Source organism: Salmo salar, chromosome 06, assembly GCF_965601325.2.
Source record: "Salmo salar chromosome 06, fSalSal1, whole genome shotgun sequence".
Lineage (NCBI taxonomy): Eukaryota > Metazoa > Chordata > Actinopteri > Salmoniformes > Salmonidae > Salmo > Salmo salar.
In genome coordinates this window covers 92,665,676-92,683,099 of record NC_138296.1, presented here as the reverse complement: position 1 = coordinate 92,683,099, position 17,424 = coordinate 92,665,676, and the positions used below count along the sequence as shown (strand labels likewise).

Sequence of the window (17,424 nt, the reverse complement as noted above, 5' to 3'; positions counted from 1 at the left end):
TTGGCGTCGTAACCGACTTCAGTGGGCAAATTCTCACCTCAATGGCCACTGGCACGTTGGAGAAGTGTGCTCTTCGTGGATGAATCCCAGTTTCAGCTGTAGCGGGCAGACGGCAGACAGCACGTATGACGTCGTGTGGGAGAGCGGTTTGCTGATGTCAACGTTGTAAAGAGTGCCCCATGGTGGCGGTGGGGTTATGGTATGGTTAGCCATAAGCTACGAACAATGAACACAACTGCATTTTATTGATGGCAATTTTAATGCACAGAGAGATACCGTGACGAGATCCTGAGGCCCATTGTCGTGCCATTCATCCACCGCCATCACCTCATGTTTCAGCATGATAATGCACAGCCATTGAAAAGGATTGGGACAACATTCCACAATCAACACCCTGATCAACTCTATGCGAAGGAGATCTCGCAGCATGAGATCAAATGGTGGTCACATCAGATACGGACTGGTTTTCTGATCCAAGCCCCTACCTTTTTTTTTGAAGGTCTCTGTGACCAAAAAATGCATATCTGTAATTCCTCAGTCAGAGATTAGGGCCTAATTTATTTATTTCAATTGACTGACTTCCTTATATGAACTGTAACACAGTAAAATCTTTGAAAATTGTTGCATGTTTTGATTATATTTTTCTTCAGTGTAATATAAAAACAGTGAATGTTATAAGAGCCATGTAGAATACTTCAAAAGACACATATTTATTAAAAGGCCCAGAGCTCGCTGAGGCTGCCTGATTCTCTCCTAAAATGGTCCCTTAATAACCAAAATGGAATCTGGGAAGTGATTCAGTCTGAATCCAACAGAAGCCTGTAAAACCTGTTCATATATAGCCCAGGGGATAGACAGAAGAACAGCACTGCAGCATGTCAGGGCAGAAATCACAATCAAAGACAAAATGTCCTACAGTTTATTGTAGACCATAGAAGAAGAAAAAAAAGGGCCCATATTATACATCAGAAACATAACCTATAGTCTAACAAACCCTCAACTAACCAGGACAGGTTTTTGTTTGTTGATGAGGTGAAAACCTCACCTGGGCAAGTAGCCAACCCTGAGAGCATCCATCCCACCTGCAACACTGACTGACTGAACACAGAATAGACACACCCTTAGTAACGAGAGACAGGACAGACCAGAGCAGGGCGGAGGGTAGCGTTGTGGAGGTGGTTAGGAAGGTTAAGGGAGGGTAGCGTTGTGGAGGGTGTTAGGAAGGTTAAGGGAGGGTAGCGTTGTGGAGGGTGTTAGGAAGGTTAAGGGAGGGTAGCGTTGTGGAGGGTGTTAGGAAGGTTAAGGGAGGGTAGCGTTGTGGAGGGTGTTAGGAAGGTTAAGGGAGGGTAGCGTTGTGGAGGGTGTTAGGAAGGTTAAGGGAGGGTAGCGTTGTGGAGGGTGTTAGGAAGGTTAAGGGAGGGTAGCGTTGTGGAGGGTGTTAGGAAGGTTAAGGGAGGGTAGCGTTGTGGAGGGTGTTAGGAAGGTTAAGGGAGGGTAGCGTTGTGGAGGGTGTTAGGAAGGTTAAGGGAGGGTAGCGTTGTGGAGGGTGTTAGGAAGGTTAAGGGAGGGTAGCGTTGTGGAGGGTGTTAGGAAGGTTAAGGGAGGGTAGCGTTGTGGAGGGTGTTAGGAAGGTTAAGGGAGGGTAGCGTTGTGGAGGGTGTTAGGAAGGTTAAGGGAGGGTAGCGTTGTGGAGGGTGTTAGGAAGGTTAAGGGAGGGTAGCGTTGTGGAGGTGGTTAGGAAGGTTAAGGGAGGGTAGCGTTGTGGAGGGTGTTAGGAAGGTTAAGGGAGGGTAGCGTTGTGGAGGGTGTTAGGAAGGTTAAGGGAGGGTAGCGTTGTGGAGGGTGTTAGGAAGGTTAAGGGAGGGTAGCGTTGTGGAGGGTGTTAGGAAGGTTAAGGGAGGGTAGCGTTGTGGAGGGTGTTAGGAAGGTTAAGGGAGGGTAGCGTTGTGGAGGGTGTTAGGAAGGTTAAGGGAGGGTAGCGTTGTGGAGGGTGTTAGGAAGGTTAAGGGAGGGTAGCGTTGTGGAGGGTGTTAGGAAGGTTAAGGGAGGGTAGCGTTGTGGAGGGTGTTAGGAAGGTTAAGGGAGGGTAGCGTTGTGGAGGGTGTTAGGAAGGTTAAGGGAGGGTAGCGTTGTGGAGGGTGTTAGGAAGGTTAACGGAGGGTAGCGTTGTGGAGGGTGTTAGGAAGGTTAAGGGAGGGTAGCGTTGTGGAGGGTGTTAGGAAGGTTAAGGGAGGGTAGCGTTGTGGAGGGTGTTAGGAAGGTTAAGGGAGGGTATGGAGCTAAAACAGTAAGTTACCAGACCGGTTTGACTCTGTGACTGAATCTACATACACAGCAGACCAGGAAGCTGTAGGGCTGTAACGGAGCTGAGGACTGGTGGTTCATGACATGGAATAGAAGACATATACTATAGGTAGTTCAGGCTGATGGGCCAGAGAGGAGACAATGGTCAGTAGGGAACTTTCAGTTGCTTTTTTTCCCTCTTTCTATTCTGTAATCAACACCATGTCCATTGAGCATTGAACCAATAAGGTCTATGCATGTGTGATCCTCAGTGTGAGAACATCGGAAGGGATCTGACTTGGTGGACACGCAGTGCATACAAAGTGATACAGTACGTAGCATGAACAATGACTATGACAAATGATACAAATAACGGCTGGTGGCAGCCCACAGCACAACACAAAAGTCACTTATTTCCAATACCCTTCTAGCACTTGAACAATCTGAATAAAAAACAAAAAAATGTACGCCATTTTGTTGCTTTTCAAAAAGCAAATCAATATCAAGTTCTGACTGGGATCTGATTCCTCATCTGTTTCTAAATGTGTCAAACTATTGAAGAAAAGTCAAGCATATGAAAAGGGGGCCCAATCAAATTCCTAAGCTAGTAGTCCATGATAAATCTTGACCTGAAACTGACCCCCCCCCCCACCCAGTTACTACAATATAATTCAAAAAGGAAGTATTTGTTGAACACTGAGCAGTAGGCAGACACATGGATGGCACATCGGATGGGAGGCCTATGCTGCAGGGATACATGATGGTCAGAATGAAGGTATGTGTATTCCTACCGGGGGTCTCCCTTGCTGAGGTTCTGACTAGCAGGGTTCAACACTGTCTGGTTCCCCTCCATCTCCACCACACAGTTGGTCTTCAGGTCCTTTTCTGGTGGGACAAGGAGACACAACACATACATGTTGTTATACAACAATAACAAGTCTTATTTCTGTGTCTGGCTATGATGTGTCCAGGAACAGCTGATGGTTCGAAGGAGCCACATACACTATCTGAGAGGTTAAACGTATCACCATAGCAACACATACATTTAACCTCCCAGCTAGTGTATCAGCATAGCAAACACATACACTGCACGGCTAAAAGTATGTGGACATCTGCTCATCGAACATCTTATTGCAAAATCATGGTAATTAATATGGAGTGTGTCCCCCTTTGCTGCTATAACAGCCTCCAGTCTTCTGGGAAGGCTTTTCACTAGATATTGGAACATTGCTGCGGGGACTTGCTTCCATTCAGTCACAAGAGCATAAGTGAGGTCGGGCACTGATGTTGGGCGATTAGGCCTGGCTCGCTGTCGGTGATCCAATTCATCCCAAAGGTGTTCGATGGGGTTGAGGTCAGGGTTCTGTGCAGGCCAGTCATGTTCTTCCACACCGATCTCAACAAACCATTTCTGTACGGACCTCGCTTTGTGCACGGGGGCATTGTCATGCTGAAACAGGAAACGGCCTTCCCCAAACTGTTGCCACAAAGTTGGAAGCACAGAATCGTCTAGAATGTCATTGTATGCTGTAGCGTAAAGATTTATCTTCACTGGAACTAAGGGGCCTAGCCTCCTCCACCAAACTTTACAGTTGGCACTATGCATTGGGGCATGTAGTGTTCTCCTGGCATCCGCCAAACCCAGATTTGTCCGTCAGGACTGCCAGATGGTGAAGCGTGCTTCATCACTCCAGAGAATGTGTTTCCGCTGATCCAGAGTCCAACGGCGGTGAGCTTTACACCACTTTAGCCGACACTTGGCATTGCGCATGGTGATCTTAGGCTTGTGGGGCTGCCATGGAAACCCATTTCATGAAGCACCCGACGAATAGTTCTTGTGCTGATGTTGCTTCCAGAGGCAGTTTGGAACTCGGTAGTGAGTGTTGCAACAAAGGACATAAGATTTTTACGCACTACGCGCTTCAGCCCTCGGCAGTCCCGTTCTGTGAGCTTGTGTGGCCTACCACAAGCCATAAGACTGCTGAACAATTAATCAAAATGGCCACCGGACTATTTACATTGATCCCTCCATTGTTTTGCTGCTTATTATCTGTGCATGGTCACTTCACCCCTACCTACATGTACAAATTACCTCGACTAAGCTGTACCCCCGCACATTCACTCAGTACCGGTAACCCCCTGTGTACAGCCTCGTTATTTTTTTATTACACTTTTTACTTTTGTTTATTTGGTTACATTTTTCTTAACTCTTTCTTGAACTGCACTGTTGGTTAAGGGCTTGTAAGTAAGCATTTCACATTATGGTCTAAACTTGTTGTATTCGGCGCATGTGATAAATAAAGTTTGATTTGATATAAATTGAACCAGAATGATACATTTATAGATTTTTTTTATGCATTGTTCTCTCTTTATTCAAACCCAATATTTCATGACCCTAACCTGCCTTCTCCACCGGATATAACTGCTGGGACTGTAGGTTTAGTCAACCCCCGCATCATTCACTCACACACACCAAAATAGACTGCATGGAAGGAAAGACCTACTCATGAAATGACTGTCAAGATTTGTATTATGAATGTACCTCTTCTGTTCATTGGTCGGACGCGAACTGCGACCTTCACATTGGAGTTACTCAAGCTGTCATCCATGGTGTCTGGCTGTGGGTTTTCTGTGGCTGGACTGAATGGTGAATGAGATTCATTAATAATGCATAACGTTACTGTACATGCATGAATCGTGCTACCTCATCTTGCCAAATGTACAAATTCTGAATGATTTCTCTCTAATCACAGGTTATTAATCAAACGAAGAGATATGAAGCCTGCTGTAGCCAGCACAATGTCAAAACACTCTTGGTTGCGTCGAAGGTAACACACAAACACAAACACCTGTCCTGTTCAGCTCAAGGGCAAAAGTAAAGTAACAAAAACTGGAAAAGCTCAAACGATTTTAGCTGACAGAGAAAACTGTCAACTCACAGTGCGACTAGTTCCTATTTCCCCCCTTACTCGAGCGTCCAAATTCAGGCAGCGTTCTCTTCAAGTGCACCTTCCTTCCTTCCTTCCTTCGCTAGCTTGCGTGCCAGCGGGATAAAAACAAACAAACAATATATGTTGATATCGGTGGACAAAATTAGCCAGCAACAACTAAACAGTTTAGGTAGTAAGTTGTCTTGAGTTATAGCTATTATAAAACATTCCCAAAAACACAATTGTCCAAACTTACGGGGAACAACAACAGATCATTGCGTGAACGAATAGTTTTCCACCTGTTGCATTTCCTGATGCCGCCCGTATAGATCCCTGAAGTCATCGTCCTAAACCTGTCCTGAAACCTTAACCGGATTTAGTTGCGATACACAGATTTGCGCAAGGGAATGTTGTTAGGAATAAACTGTTGGAGAGTATACTGATTTATTGTAGATCTATATATATATATATATATATATATATATATATATATATATATATATATATATATATATATATATATATATATATTTTTTTTTTTAAATATGTTTCAGAAAATATACCTATAATGTATTTTTATAGTAAAAATGTGTGGAAAAGATTAGAATTATTGATGTCAGATGCAGTGAAAAATTATAATATTTTCCACACATTTTTACTATAAAAATACATTATTATATTTTAATTGAGACACTGTACATTATTTTATTATGGACAGGGAATTTCTAGGAATAAAAAAAGAAGCGCTGTGTTTTTACGTTATTTTACGACCGTTTACAAGGGTGGACGGCAGGAGTCGTGCAAGCTTGATTATCAAGTTGAAAGTTCTCCACATTTTCCCAGTTAATGACACGTTTCATATTGTAAATTCACAGCGTCAACGTAACTGCAGATATGGGGAAGCAAAAGAAAAAGAGTAAGTCTGTGGAACTATCCTCTACTTTTTTGAAATGGTTATCTTTCTGCTTGTTTAGCTAGGAGCTGAGGTTAGTCGTCGGCTAGCTAGCTAGCTAGCTAGCCAGCTAACTAAATTACACATCCTGCTGACTTGCCCTCCAGATAGCTAGGCAAAACTGAATTTCTCTACGAACAACTAACCAACTCTTGTCTTTTATCTAGGCTAAATTGACTAATTAAAAGTGACTAGGCTTGAGATGGGTTGAGTATCTGTGAAACTTGCTCGGTAGTTATTAGACGACCAAACACTTTGTACCGAGGTAAAAATGAATGTTATATTGGATATTCGGTTTAATCTCGTCATGACAGTCACAGCTGTCATTTATTTATTTTATATGATATGACTTTACTCGCATAAAAACTGTCGGTAGGAACGTGGTTACTGTACCGATTTACTTTTGGAGTTCACTGTATGTCATCTTTATAGTCAGGGCATGCTTGGTTGTATATCGTTGCCTTTAGTCAGCTATTACTGGTAGTTCATTAAGCTAATGTTGCCTGACTACTTTGCCAGGTGATCTGAGCCGTGCAGAGTTAATGATGATGACCATTGCTGATGTCATCAATCAGCTGGTCGAGGCGCATGAAGAGGGAAAAGACATAAACCTCAACAAGTAAGAACCTACAGCTGTCCATGGACTGCCATGTACCTGCCACCCGGCAGGTAGCCTAGTGGTTAGAGCGTTGGGCCAGTAACCAAAAGGTTGCTAGATCGAATCCCTGAGCTGACGAGGTAAAAATCTGTCGTTCTGAGCCCTGAACAAGGCAGTTAACTTGCTGTTCCCAGGCCGTCATTGTAAATAAGAATTTGTTCTTAACTGACTTGCCTAGTTAAATTAAACATTAAATAAAAAAAATTAAAGCCCTTGGGGAAGTGGATTGTGACCCACCAAGTAAACAAAGCATTATTTCTTGCCAGAAACCTGTCATGTTCTCAAACGTACCTGGCTGCAACCATCATTTGGGAAACGTTGTGCAGTGTGGAATCATAATCTAAGCCAATGGGACGAAATAGGGATGGACCTACCAGAATTTCTCCAATACAAACTTTTTTTCAGTTCAGTTTGCTATGGTTTACTACGCAGTGCACGATTGAATACACCCCTGAATGGACTAACCTCTCTAACACTCCTTTACATGTTGTCATCAGGGTGAAGACGAAGTGCTCTGCTAAATACGGTCTTTCAGCCCAGCCCAGGCTAGTAGACATCATAGCTGCTGTTCCACCCCACTACCGCCGTGCCCTGGTGCCCAAACTCAAGGCCAAGCCTATCCGCACTGCCAGCGGGGTATGTACGTGTGTGTGTGTGTGTGTGTGTGTGTGTGTGTGTGTGTCAGCTTCCTTCTATGAACAAGCAATAAAAATGACCATTTAATTTCTGACAAGACGCGTGTACTTGTTTCTCTTTGTTCAGATTGCAGTAGTTGCTGTGATGTGCAAACCCCATCGCTGCCCTCACATCAGCTTCACTGGAAACATCTGTGTGTGAGTGCATAGTAACAGATCATCTGTGTGTGACTGCATAGTAACAGATCATCTGTGTGTGACTGCATAGTAACAGATCATCTGTGTGTGACTGCATAGTAACAGATCATCTGTGTGTGACTGCATAGTAACAGATCATCTGTGTGTGACTGCATAGTAACAGATCATCTGTGTGTGACTGCATAGTAACAGATCATCTGTGTGTGACTGCATAGTAACAGATCATCTGTGTGTGACTGCATAGTAACAGATCATCTGTGTGTGACTGCATAGTAACAGATCATCTGTGTGTGACTGCATAGTAACAGATCATCTGTGTGTGACTGCATAGTAACAGATCATCTGTGTGTGACTGCATAGTAACAGATCATCTGTGTGTGACTGCATAGTAACAGATCGTGTGTGTGTGTGTGTGTGTGTGTGTGTGTGTGTGTGTGTGTGAGTAACAGATCGTGTGTGTGTGTGAGTTCATCTGTGTGTGTGTGTGTGTGTGTGTGTGAGTAACAGATCATCTGTGTGTGTGTGTGTGTGAGTAACAGATCATCTGTGAGTAACAGATCATCTGTGTGTGTGTGAGTAACAGATCATCTGTGTGTGTGTGTGTGTGAGACTGCATAGTAACAGATCACAGTAAATCTAGAAGAATTCTGACCATAATGTTGTATTGATTATAAAGAGAAACCGTTCTGTTTCTGCTGTGACAGATACTGTCCAGGTGGGCCAGACTCAGACTTTGAATACTCCACACAGTCTTACACTGGCTATGAGGTAAATCAACACTATTCCTTTAGCCCAGAACCTTCAACATCCTGAAGTGTTGTCTAAAAATCGAGTATTCTTTCTGTCTGTCAGCCGACGTCTATGAGAGCCATCAGAGCACGTTATGATCCCTATCTGCAGACCAGGCATCGAGTGGAACAGGTCAGTGACACACAGTGCAGTACCCCACTGTCATTTTTACCTATGATAATAAAATAAGACATGATGATGATGATGATGATAGTAGTAATTCACATTAGAAATGCGGGGAACTCGCGTCATTCACCACTGTACTACATGTGTAGCAAAGTACTCATCTTTTGTCTCTGCCTTTGTTCTGAGAGGAGACCTATACAACACTGAACATATGTTTTCCTGTCCAGTTGAAGCAGCTGGGCCACAGTGTGGACAAGGTGGAGTTTATAGTGATGGGAGGAACCTTCATGGCCCTGGCTGAGGAGTACAGAGACTACTTCATCAGGAACCTCCACGACGCCCTGTCAGGACACACCTCTAACAACGTAGCTGAGGCTGTCAGGTAATATTACTACCCCTTCCCCCCACCCTAATTAACCCTGTCAGGACACACCTCTAACAACATAGCTGAGGCTGTCAGGTAATAGTACTACCCCCCCACCCTAATTAACCCTGTCAGGACACACCTCTAACAACATAGCTGAGGCTGTCAGGTAATATTACTACCCCTTCCCCCCACCCTAATTAACCCTGTCAGGACACACCTCTAACAACGTAGCTGAGGCTGTCAGGTAATATTACTACCCCTTCCCCCCCACCCTAATTAACCCTGTCAGGACACACCTCTAACAACATAGCTGAGGCTGTCAGGTAATATTACTACCCCCCCCCCCACCCTAATTAACCCTGTCAGGACACACCTCTAACAACATAGCTGAGGCTGTCAGGTAATATTACTACCCCTTCCCCCCACCCTAATTAACCCTGTCAGGACACACCTCTAACAACATAGCTGAGGCTGTCAGGTAATAGTACTACCCCCCCCACCCTAATTAACCCTGTCAGGACACACCTCTAACAACATAGCTGAGGCTGTCAGGTAATATTACTACCCCCCCCCACCCATTAACCCTGGTCAGGACACACCTCTAACAACGTAGCTGAGGCTGTCAGGTAATATTACTACCCCCCCCACCCATTAACCTGGTCAGGACACACCTCTAACAACATAGCTGAGGCTGTCAGGTAATAGTACTACCCCCCCCCACCCTAATTAACCCTGTCAGGACACACCTCTAACAACATAGCTGAGGCTGTCAGGTAATAGTACTACCCCCCCCCCCCCCCACCCATTAACCTGGTCAGGACACACCTCTAACAACATAGCTGAGGCTGTCAGGTAATATTACTACCCCCCCCACCCTAATTAACCCTGTCAGGACACACCTCTAACAACATAGCTGAGGCTGTCAGGTAATATTACTACCCCCCCCCCCCCCCCCCACCCTAATTAACCCTGTCAGGACACACCTCTAACAACATAGCTGAGGCTGTCAGGTAATATTACTACCCCCCCCCCCCACCCATTAACCTGGTCAGGACACACCTCTAACAACATAGCTGAGGCTGTCAGGTAATATTACTACCCCCCCCACCCTAATTAACCCTGTCAGGACACACCTCTAACAACGTAGCTGAGGCTGTCAGGTAATAGTACTACCCCCCCCCCACCCTAATTAACCCTGTCAGGACACACCTCTAACAACATAGCTGAGGCTGTCAGGTAATATTACTACCCCCCCCCACCCTAATTAACCCTGTCAGGACACACCTCTAACAACATAGCTGAGGCTGTCAGGTAATATTACTACACCCCCCCCCCCACCCTAATTAACCCTGTCAGGACACACCTCTAACAACATAGCTGAGGCTGTCAGGTAATATTACTACCCCCCCCCACCCTAATTAACCCTGTCAGGACACACCTCTAACAACATAGCTGAGGCTGTCAGGTAATAGTACTACCCCCCCCCCACCCTAATTAACCCTGTCAGGACACACCTCTAACAACATAGCTGAGGCTGTCAGGTAATATTACTACCCCCCCCCCCCACCCATTAACCCTGTCAGGACACACCTCTAACAACATAGCTGAGGCTGTCAGGTAATATTACTACCCCCCCCCACCCTAATTAACCCTGTCAGGACACACCTCTAACAACGTAGCTGAGGCTGTCAGGTAATATTACTACCCCCCCCTAATTAACCCTGTCAGGACACACCTCTAACAACATAGCTGAGGCTGTCAGGTAATATTACTACCCCCCCCCCCCACCCATTAACCTGGTCAGGACACACCTCTAACAACATAGCTGAGGCTGTCAGGTAATATTACTGCCCCCCCAGCCCCCCCACCCTATTTAACCCTGTCAGGACACACCTCTAACAACATAGCTGAGGCTGTCAGGTAATATTACTACCCCCCCACCCTAATTAACCCTGTCAGGACACACCTCTAACAACATAGCTGAGGCTGTCAGGTAATATTACTACACCCCCCCCCCCACCCTAATTAACCCTGTCAGGACACACCTCTAACAACATAGCTGAGGCTGTCAGGTAATATTACTACCCCCCCCCCCACCCTAATTAACCCTGTCAGGACACACCTCTAACAACATAGCTGAGGCTGTCAGGTAATAGTACTACCCCCCCCCCCACCCTAATTAACCCTGTCAGGACACACCTCTAACAACATAGCTGAGGCTGTCAGGTAATATTACTACCCCCCCCCCCCCACCCATTAACCCTGTCAGGACACACCTCTAACAACATAGCTGAGGCTGTCAGGTAATAGTACTACCCCCCCCCCACCCATTAACCTGGTCAGGACACACCTCTAACAACGTAGCTGAGGCTGTCAGGTAATATTACTACCCCCCCCCCCCTAATTAACCCTGTCAGGACACACCTCTAACAACATAGCTGAGGCTGTCAGGTAATATTACTACCCCCCCCCCCCACCCATTAACCTGGTCAGGACACACCTCTAACAACATAGCTGAGGCTGTCAGGTAATATTACTACCCCCCCCCCCCCCCCCCCACCCTAATTAACCCTGTCAGGACACACCTCTAACAACATAGCTGAGGCTGTCAGGTAATATTACTACCCCCCCCCCCCCCCCCCACCCTAATTAACCCTGTCAGGACACACCTCTAACAACATAGCTGAGGCTGTCAGGTAATATTACTACCCCCCCCCCCCCCCTAATTAACCCTGTCAGGACACACCTCTAACAACATAGCTGAGGCTGTCAGGTAATATTACTACCCCCCCCCCCCCCCCCACCCTAATTAACCCTGTCAGGACACACCTCTAACAACATAGCTGAGGCTGTCAGGTAATATTACTGCCCCCCCAGCCCCCCCACCCTATTTAACCCTGTCAGGACACACCTCTAACAACATAGCTGAGGCTGTCAGGTAATATTACTACCCCCCCCACCCTAATTAACCCTGTCAGGACACACCTCTAACAACATAGCTGAGGCTGTCAGGTAATATTACTACCCCCCCAGCCCCCCCACCCTATTTAACCCTGTCAGGACACACCTCTAACAACATAGCTGAGGCTGTCAGGTAATAGTACTACCCCCCCCCCACCCATTAACCTGGTCAGGACACACCTCTAACAACATAGCTGAGGCTGTCAGGTAATATTACTACCCCCCCCCACCCTAATTAACCCTGTCAGGACACACCTCTAACAACATAGCTGAGGCTGTCAGGTAATATTACTACCCCCCCCCCCACCCTAATTAACCCTGTCAGGACACACCTCTAACAACATAGCTGAGGCTGTCAGGTAATATTACTACCCCCCCACACCCATTAACCTGGTCAGGACACACCTCTAACAACATAGCTGAGGCTGTCAGGTAATATTACTACCCCCCCCCCCCCCCCACCCTAATTAACCCTGTCAGGACACACCTCTAACAACATAGCTGAGGCTGTCAGGTAATATTACTACCCCCCCCCCCACCCTAATTAACCCTGTCAGGACACACCTCTAACAACATAGCTGAGGCTGTCAGGTAATATTACTACCCCCCCCCCCCCCACCCATTAACCTGGTCAGGACACACCTCTAACAACATAGCTGAGGCTGTCAGGTAATATTACTACCCCCCCCCACCCTAATTAACCCTGTCAGGACACACCTCTAACAACATAGCTGAGGCTGTCAGGTAATATTACTACCCCCCCCCCCCCCACCCTAATTAACCCTGTCAGGACACACCTCTAACAACATAGCTGAGGCTGTCAGGTAATATTACTACCCCCCCCCCCCCCCACCCTAATTAACCCTGTCAGGACACACCTCTAACAACATAGCTGAGGCTGTCAGGTAATAGTACTACCCCCCCCACCCATTAACCTGGTCAGGACACACCTCTAACAACTAGCTGAGGCTGTCAGGTAATAGTACTACCCCCCCCCCCACCCATTAACCTGGTCAGGACACACCTCTAACAACATAGCTGAGGCTGTCAGGTAATATTACTACCCCCCCCCCCCCACCCATTAACCTGGTCAGGACACACCTCTAACAACATAGCTGAGGCTGTCAGGTAATATTACTACCCCCCCACCCATTAACCTGGTCAGGACACACCTCTAACAACATAGCTGAGGCTGTCAGGTAATATTACTACCCCCCCCCCCACCCTAATTAACCCTGTCAGGACACACCTCTAACAACATAGCTGAGGCTGTCAGGTAATATTACTACCCCCCCCCCACCCTAATTAACCCTGTCAGGACACACCTCTAACAACATAGCTGAGGCTGTCAGGTAATATTACTACCCCCCCACCCAATTAACCCTGTCAGGACACACCTCTAACAACATAGCTGAGGCTGTCAGGTAATAGTACTACCCCCCCCCCCACCCATTAACCTGGTCAGGACACACCTCTAACAACGTAGCTGAGGCTGTCAGGTAATATTACTACCCCCCCCACCCATTAACCTGGTCAGGACACACCTCTAACAACATAGCTGAGGCTGTCAGGTAATATTACTACCCCCCCCCACCCATTAACCCTGGTCAGGACACACCTCTAACAACATAGCTGAGGCTGTCAGGTAATATTACTACCCCCCCCCCCCCCACCCTAATTAACCCTGTCAGGACACACCTCTAACAACATAGCTGAGGCTGTCAGGTAATATTACTACCCCCCCCCCCACCCATTAACCTGGTCAGGACACACCTCTAACAACATAGCTGAGGCTGTCAGGTAATATTACTACCCCCCCCCCACCCTAATTAACCCTGTCAGGACACACCTCTAACAACATAGCTGAGGCTGTCAGGTAATATTACTACCCCCCCCCCCACCCTAATTAACCCTGTCAGGACACACCTCTAACAACATAGCTGAGGCTGTCAGGTAATATTACTACCCCCCCCCACCCTAATTAACCCTGTCAGGACACACCTCTAACAACATAGCTGAGGCTGTCAGGTAATATTACTACCCCCCCCCCCCCCCCCACCCTAATTAACCCTGTCAGGACACACCTCTAACAACATAGCTGAGGCTGTCAGGTAATATTACTACCCCCCCCCCCCACCCACCCTAATTAACCCTGTCAGGACACACCTCTAACAACATAGCTGAGGCTGTCAGGTAATAGTACTACCCCCCCCCCCACCCATTAACCTGGTCAGGACACACCTCTAACAACATAGCTGAGGCTGTCAGGTAATATTACTACCCCCCCCCCCCCCCCCACCCATTAACCTGGTCAGGACACACCTCTAACAACATAGCTGAGGCTGTCAGGTAATATTACTACCCCCCCCCCCCACCCTAATTAACCTGGTCAGGACACACCTCTAACAACATAGCTGAGGCTGTCAGGTAATATTACTACCCCCCCCCCCCCACCCTAATTAACCCTGTCAGGACACACCTCTAACAACATAGCTGAGGCTGTCAGGTAATATTACTACCCCCCCCCCCACCCATTAACCTGGTCAGGACACACCTCTAACAACATAGCTGAGGCTGTCAGGTAATATTACTACCCCCCCCCCCCCCCCCCCCCCCCCCCCCACCCTAATTAACCCTGTCAGGACACACCTCTAACAACATAGCTGAGGCTGTCAGGTAATATTACTACCCCCCCCCACCCTAATTAACCCTGTCAGGACACACCTCTAACAACATAGCTGAGGCTGTCAGGTAATATTACTACCCCCCCCCCCACCCATTAACCTGGTCAGGACACACCTCTAACAACATAGCTGAGGCTGTCAGGTAATAGTACTACCCCCCCCCACCCATTAACCTGGTCAGGACACACCTCTAGTCCGTCAGGCACTGTACGCTTTCGACACCTTCTTCTAGAATCGATGTCCAGACGAATTGAGGCTGTTCTGAGGGAAAAGGGGTTGAAACTCAAAATTAGGAAGGTGTACTTACTGTTTTGTACACTCAGTGTGAATCTGTCAGTGACCACCCAAAAAAACCAATTGAAACAAAAGACAAAGTACGTGATGCCGGTGACATGGTGGCTTGAACGCTACAACCAAATATCTTTATATAATCAAGACTTTCATTAGGCCAGAGGTTCGTTATTAATTATACCACTCGGTGTGTCGGAAATGGAGCAGTCTGGGTATTGATCTGCAGCTTCTCTGTAGAGTCAATAGGATTGATCCTTTGAGTTTTTTTGTAGGAGACCTAATCACTCAGAATCCTTTCTCCCTCACTTAGTCACTTCAGACTCTCTTCAAGGTTTGTGTCCTACATGGCACCCTATTTCCTTTATAGTGCACTACTTTTAACCAGAGCCCTATGGCACCCTATTTCCTTTATAGTGCACTACTTTTACCCAGGTTCCATAGTACTCTGGTAAAAGCAATGCACTATATAGGACATAAGCTGCCATTTTGGACTAACCCTCTACTACCGATGGCCCTTTTTAGATGAGTGTTTCTCAATCTGTTTTATAACAGGGACTGTGTGCCAGTCTGTTTTTGCTAAAATGCCAGCAAGTCCTTGTCACTCATTGGTTTGAGAGATGGAGTTGGTAGGAGCAGAAAGATATCTGAAACCAGGCTAGGACTGGCAAACAATGGTTTTTTTTATCCTCCTGGGGTGCTGCTTCCATCAAAACTAGCACTCGAACATCTCAGGGTACCTGGGGTGCCGCTTCCATCAAAACTAGCACTCGAACATCTCAGGGTACCTGGGGTGCCGCTTCCATCAAAACTAGCACTCGAACATCTCAGGGTACCTGGGGTGCCGCTTCCATCAAAACTAGCACTCGAACATCTCAGGGTACCTGGGGTGCCGCTTCCATCAAAACTAGCACTCGAACATCTCAGGGTACCTGGGGTGCCGCTTCCATCAAAACTAGCACTCGAACATCTCAGGGTACCTGGGGTGCCGCTTCCATCAAAACTAGCACTCGAACATCTCAGGGTACCGTAAAGCAGTATCCCACAGACCGGTCCAGGAATCTGAGGTTGAGGAACACTGTTTTAGAAGAGTATCATAATAGAATATGAACAGAACATGAGGATCATATAAACTCAGTTAATTCAAAGTTATTTTATACTATATTTGCATTACAATTGCACTTATTTAAATTCCCAGTCAGAACAGTCTGTACTACAAGGGGTTGGCATTGGAAAGGAATGCTATTCAATACACCAAAAGAGACATGTTCTACCCTAGAGCAGTGGTTTCCAAACGGTGGAGAACTCGGTCCAGCTTGTCAGGGTCCTACCGTATTAACCCTGACTCCCCACCCTCAGTGGGGGCTGGAAGAAAACGGAAGAGGCAGGGGGGGAAAAGCCTGAAAACCGAATGTTTCCGTTTTTTTGCCAACTTCGCTCAGGCGTTTTCTTTTACACCTGCTACGTTTAGGTTACTAACCTCACTAAGCCTGTCTGAACACAACTCCAACAACATGGCCAAGGCTGTCAGGTACCGTACTGAACCTCTCTAAACCTTTACCCCTAACCCCGTCAGGACCTCACCATATCTCTCCTGTTGTATCACTAACCCCGTCAGGACCTCACCATATCTCTCCTGTTGTATCCCTAACCCCGTCAGGACCCCACCATATCTCTGTTGTATCACTAACCCCGTCAGGACCCCACCATATCTCTCCTGTTGTATCACTAACCCCGTCAGGACCTCACCATATCTCTCCTGTTGTATCACTAACCCCGTCAGGACCCCACCATATCTCTCCTGTTGTATCACTAACCCCGTCAGGACCTCACCATATCTCTCCTGTTGTATCACTAACCCCGTCAGGACCCCACCATATCTCTCCTGTTGTATCACTAACCCCGTCAGGACCCCACCATATCTCCTGTTGTATCACTAACCCCGTCAGGACCTCACCATATCTCCTGTTGTATCACTAACCCCGTCAGGACCCCACCATATCTCTCCTGTTGTGTCACTAACCCCGTCAGGACCCCACCATATCTCTCCTGTTGTATCACTAACCCCGTCAGGACCCCACCATATCTCTCCTGTTGTATCACTAACCCCGTCAGGACCCCACCATATCTCTCCTGTTGTATCACTAACCCCGTCAGGACCTCACCATATCTCTCCTGATGTATCACTAACCCCGTCAGGACCCCACCATATCTCTCCTGTTGTATCACTAACCCCGTCAGGACCCCACCATATCTCTCCTGTTGTATCACTAACCCCGTCAGGACCCCACCATATCTCTCCTGTTGTATCACTAACCCCGTCAGGACCCCACCATATCTCTCCTGTTGTATCACTAACCCCGTCAGGACCCCACCATATCTCTGTTGTATCACTAACCCCGTCAGGACCTCACCATATCTCTCCTGTTGTATCACTAACCCCGTCAGGACCCCACCATATCTCTGTTGTATCACTAACCCCGTCAGGACCTCACCATATCTCTCCTGTTGTATCACTAACCCCGTCAGGACCTCACCATATCTCTCCTGTTG

The 17,424-nt window shown here is 47.1% G+C and overlaps 2 protein-coding genes across 5 annotated transcripts in view; one reads left to right on the top strand and one right to left on the bottom strand.

Annotated features, from left to right (window-relative positions):
* Window positions 1–5,562, bottom strand: part of LOC106608308 (kinesin-like protein KIF13B) — a 106,110-nt gene extending 100,548 nt beyond the window's left edge. For 2 of the 4 annotated variants that reach the window (XM_082977066.1, XM_082977069.1), the window contains exons 1-4: window positions 5,470–5,562; window positions 5,223–5,313; window positions 4,826–4,923; window positions 3,075–3,168 (exon numbers count right to left, since the gene is read on the bottom strand). In XM_082977066.1, the coding sequence (XP_082833192.1) occupies window positions 3,075–3,168; window positions 4,826–4,892 (161 nt within the window). In that variant the 5' untranslated portion in view covers window positions 4,893–4,923; window positions 5,223–5,313; window positions 5,470–5,562. Of the gene's footprint in view, window positions 1–3,074; window positions 3,169–4,825; window positions 4,924–5,222 lie in introns of all 4 variants that reach the window. The other 2 variants (XM_082977068.1, XM_082977067.1) reach the window with 2 other exon arrangements.
* Window positions 5,563–5,991: 429 nt separating this feature from the next.
* elp3 (elongator acetyltransferase complex subunit 3) overlaps window positions 5,992–17,424 on the top strand; it is a 47,066-nt gene continuing 35,633 nt past the window's right edge. The window contains exons 1-7 of the mRNA XM_014206187.2: window positions 5,992–6,129; window positions 6,685–6,784; window positions 7,321–7,459; window positions 7,586–7,656; window positions 8,361–8,424; window positions 8,509–8,577; window positions 8,799–8,953. Of these exons, the coding sequence (XP_014061662.1) occupies window positions 6,108–6,129; window positions 6,685–6,784; window positions 7,321–7,459; window positions 7,586–7,656; window positions 8,361–8,424; window positions 8,509–8,577; window positions 8,799–8,953 (620 nt within the window). The 5' untranslated portion in view covers window positions 5,992–6,107. The remainder of the gene's footprint in view (window positions 6,130–6,684; window positions 6,785–7,320; window positions 7,460–7,585; window positions 7,657–8,360; window positions 8,425–8,508; window positions 8,578–8,798; window positions 8,954–17,424) is intronic.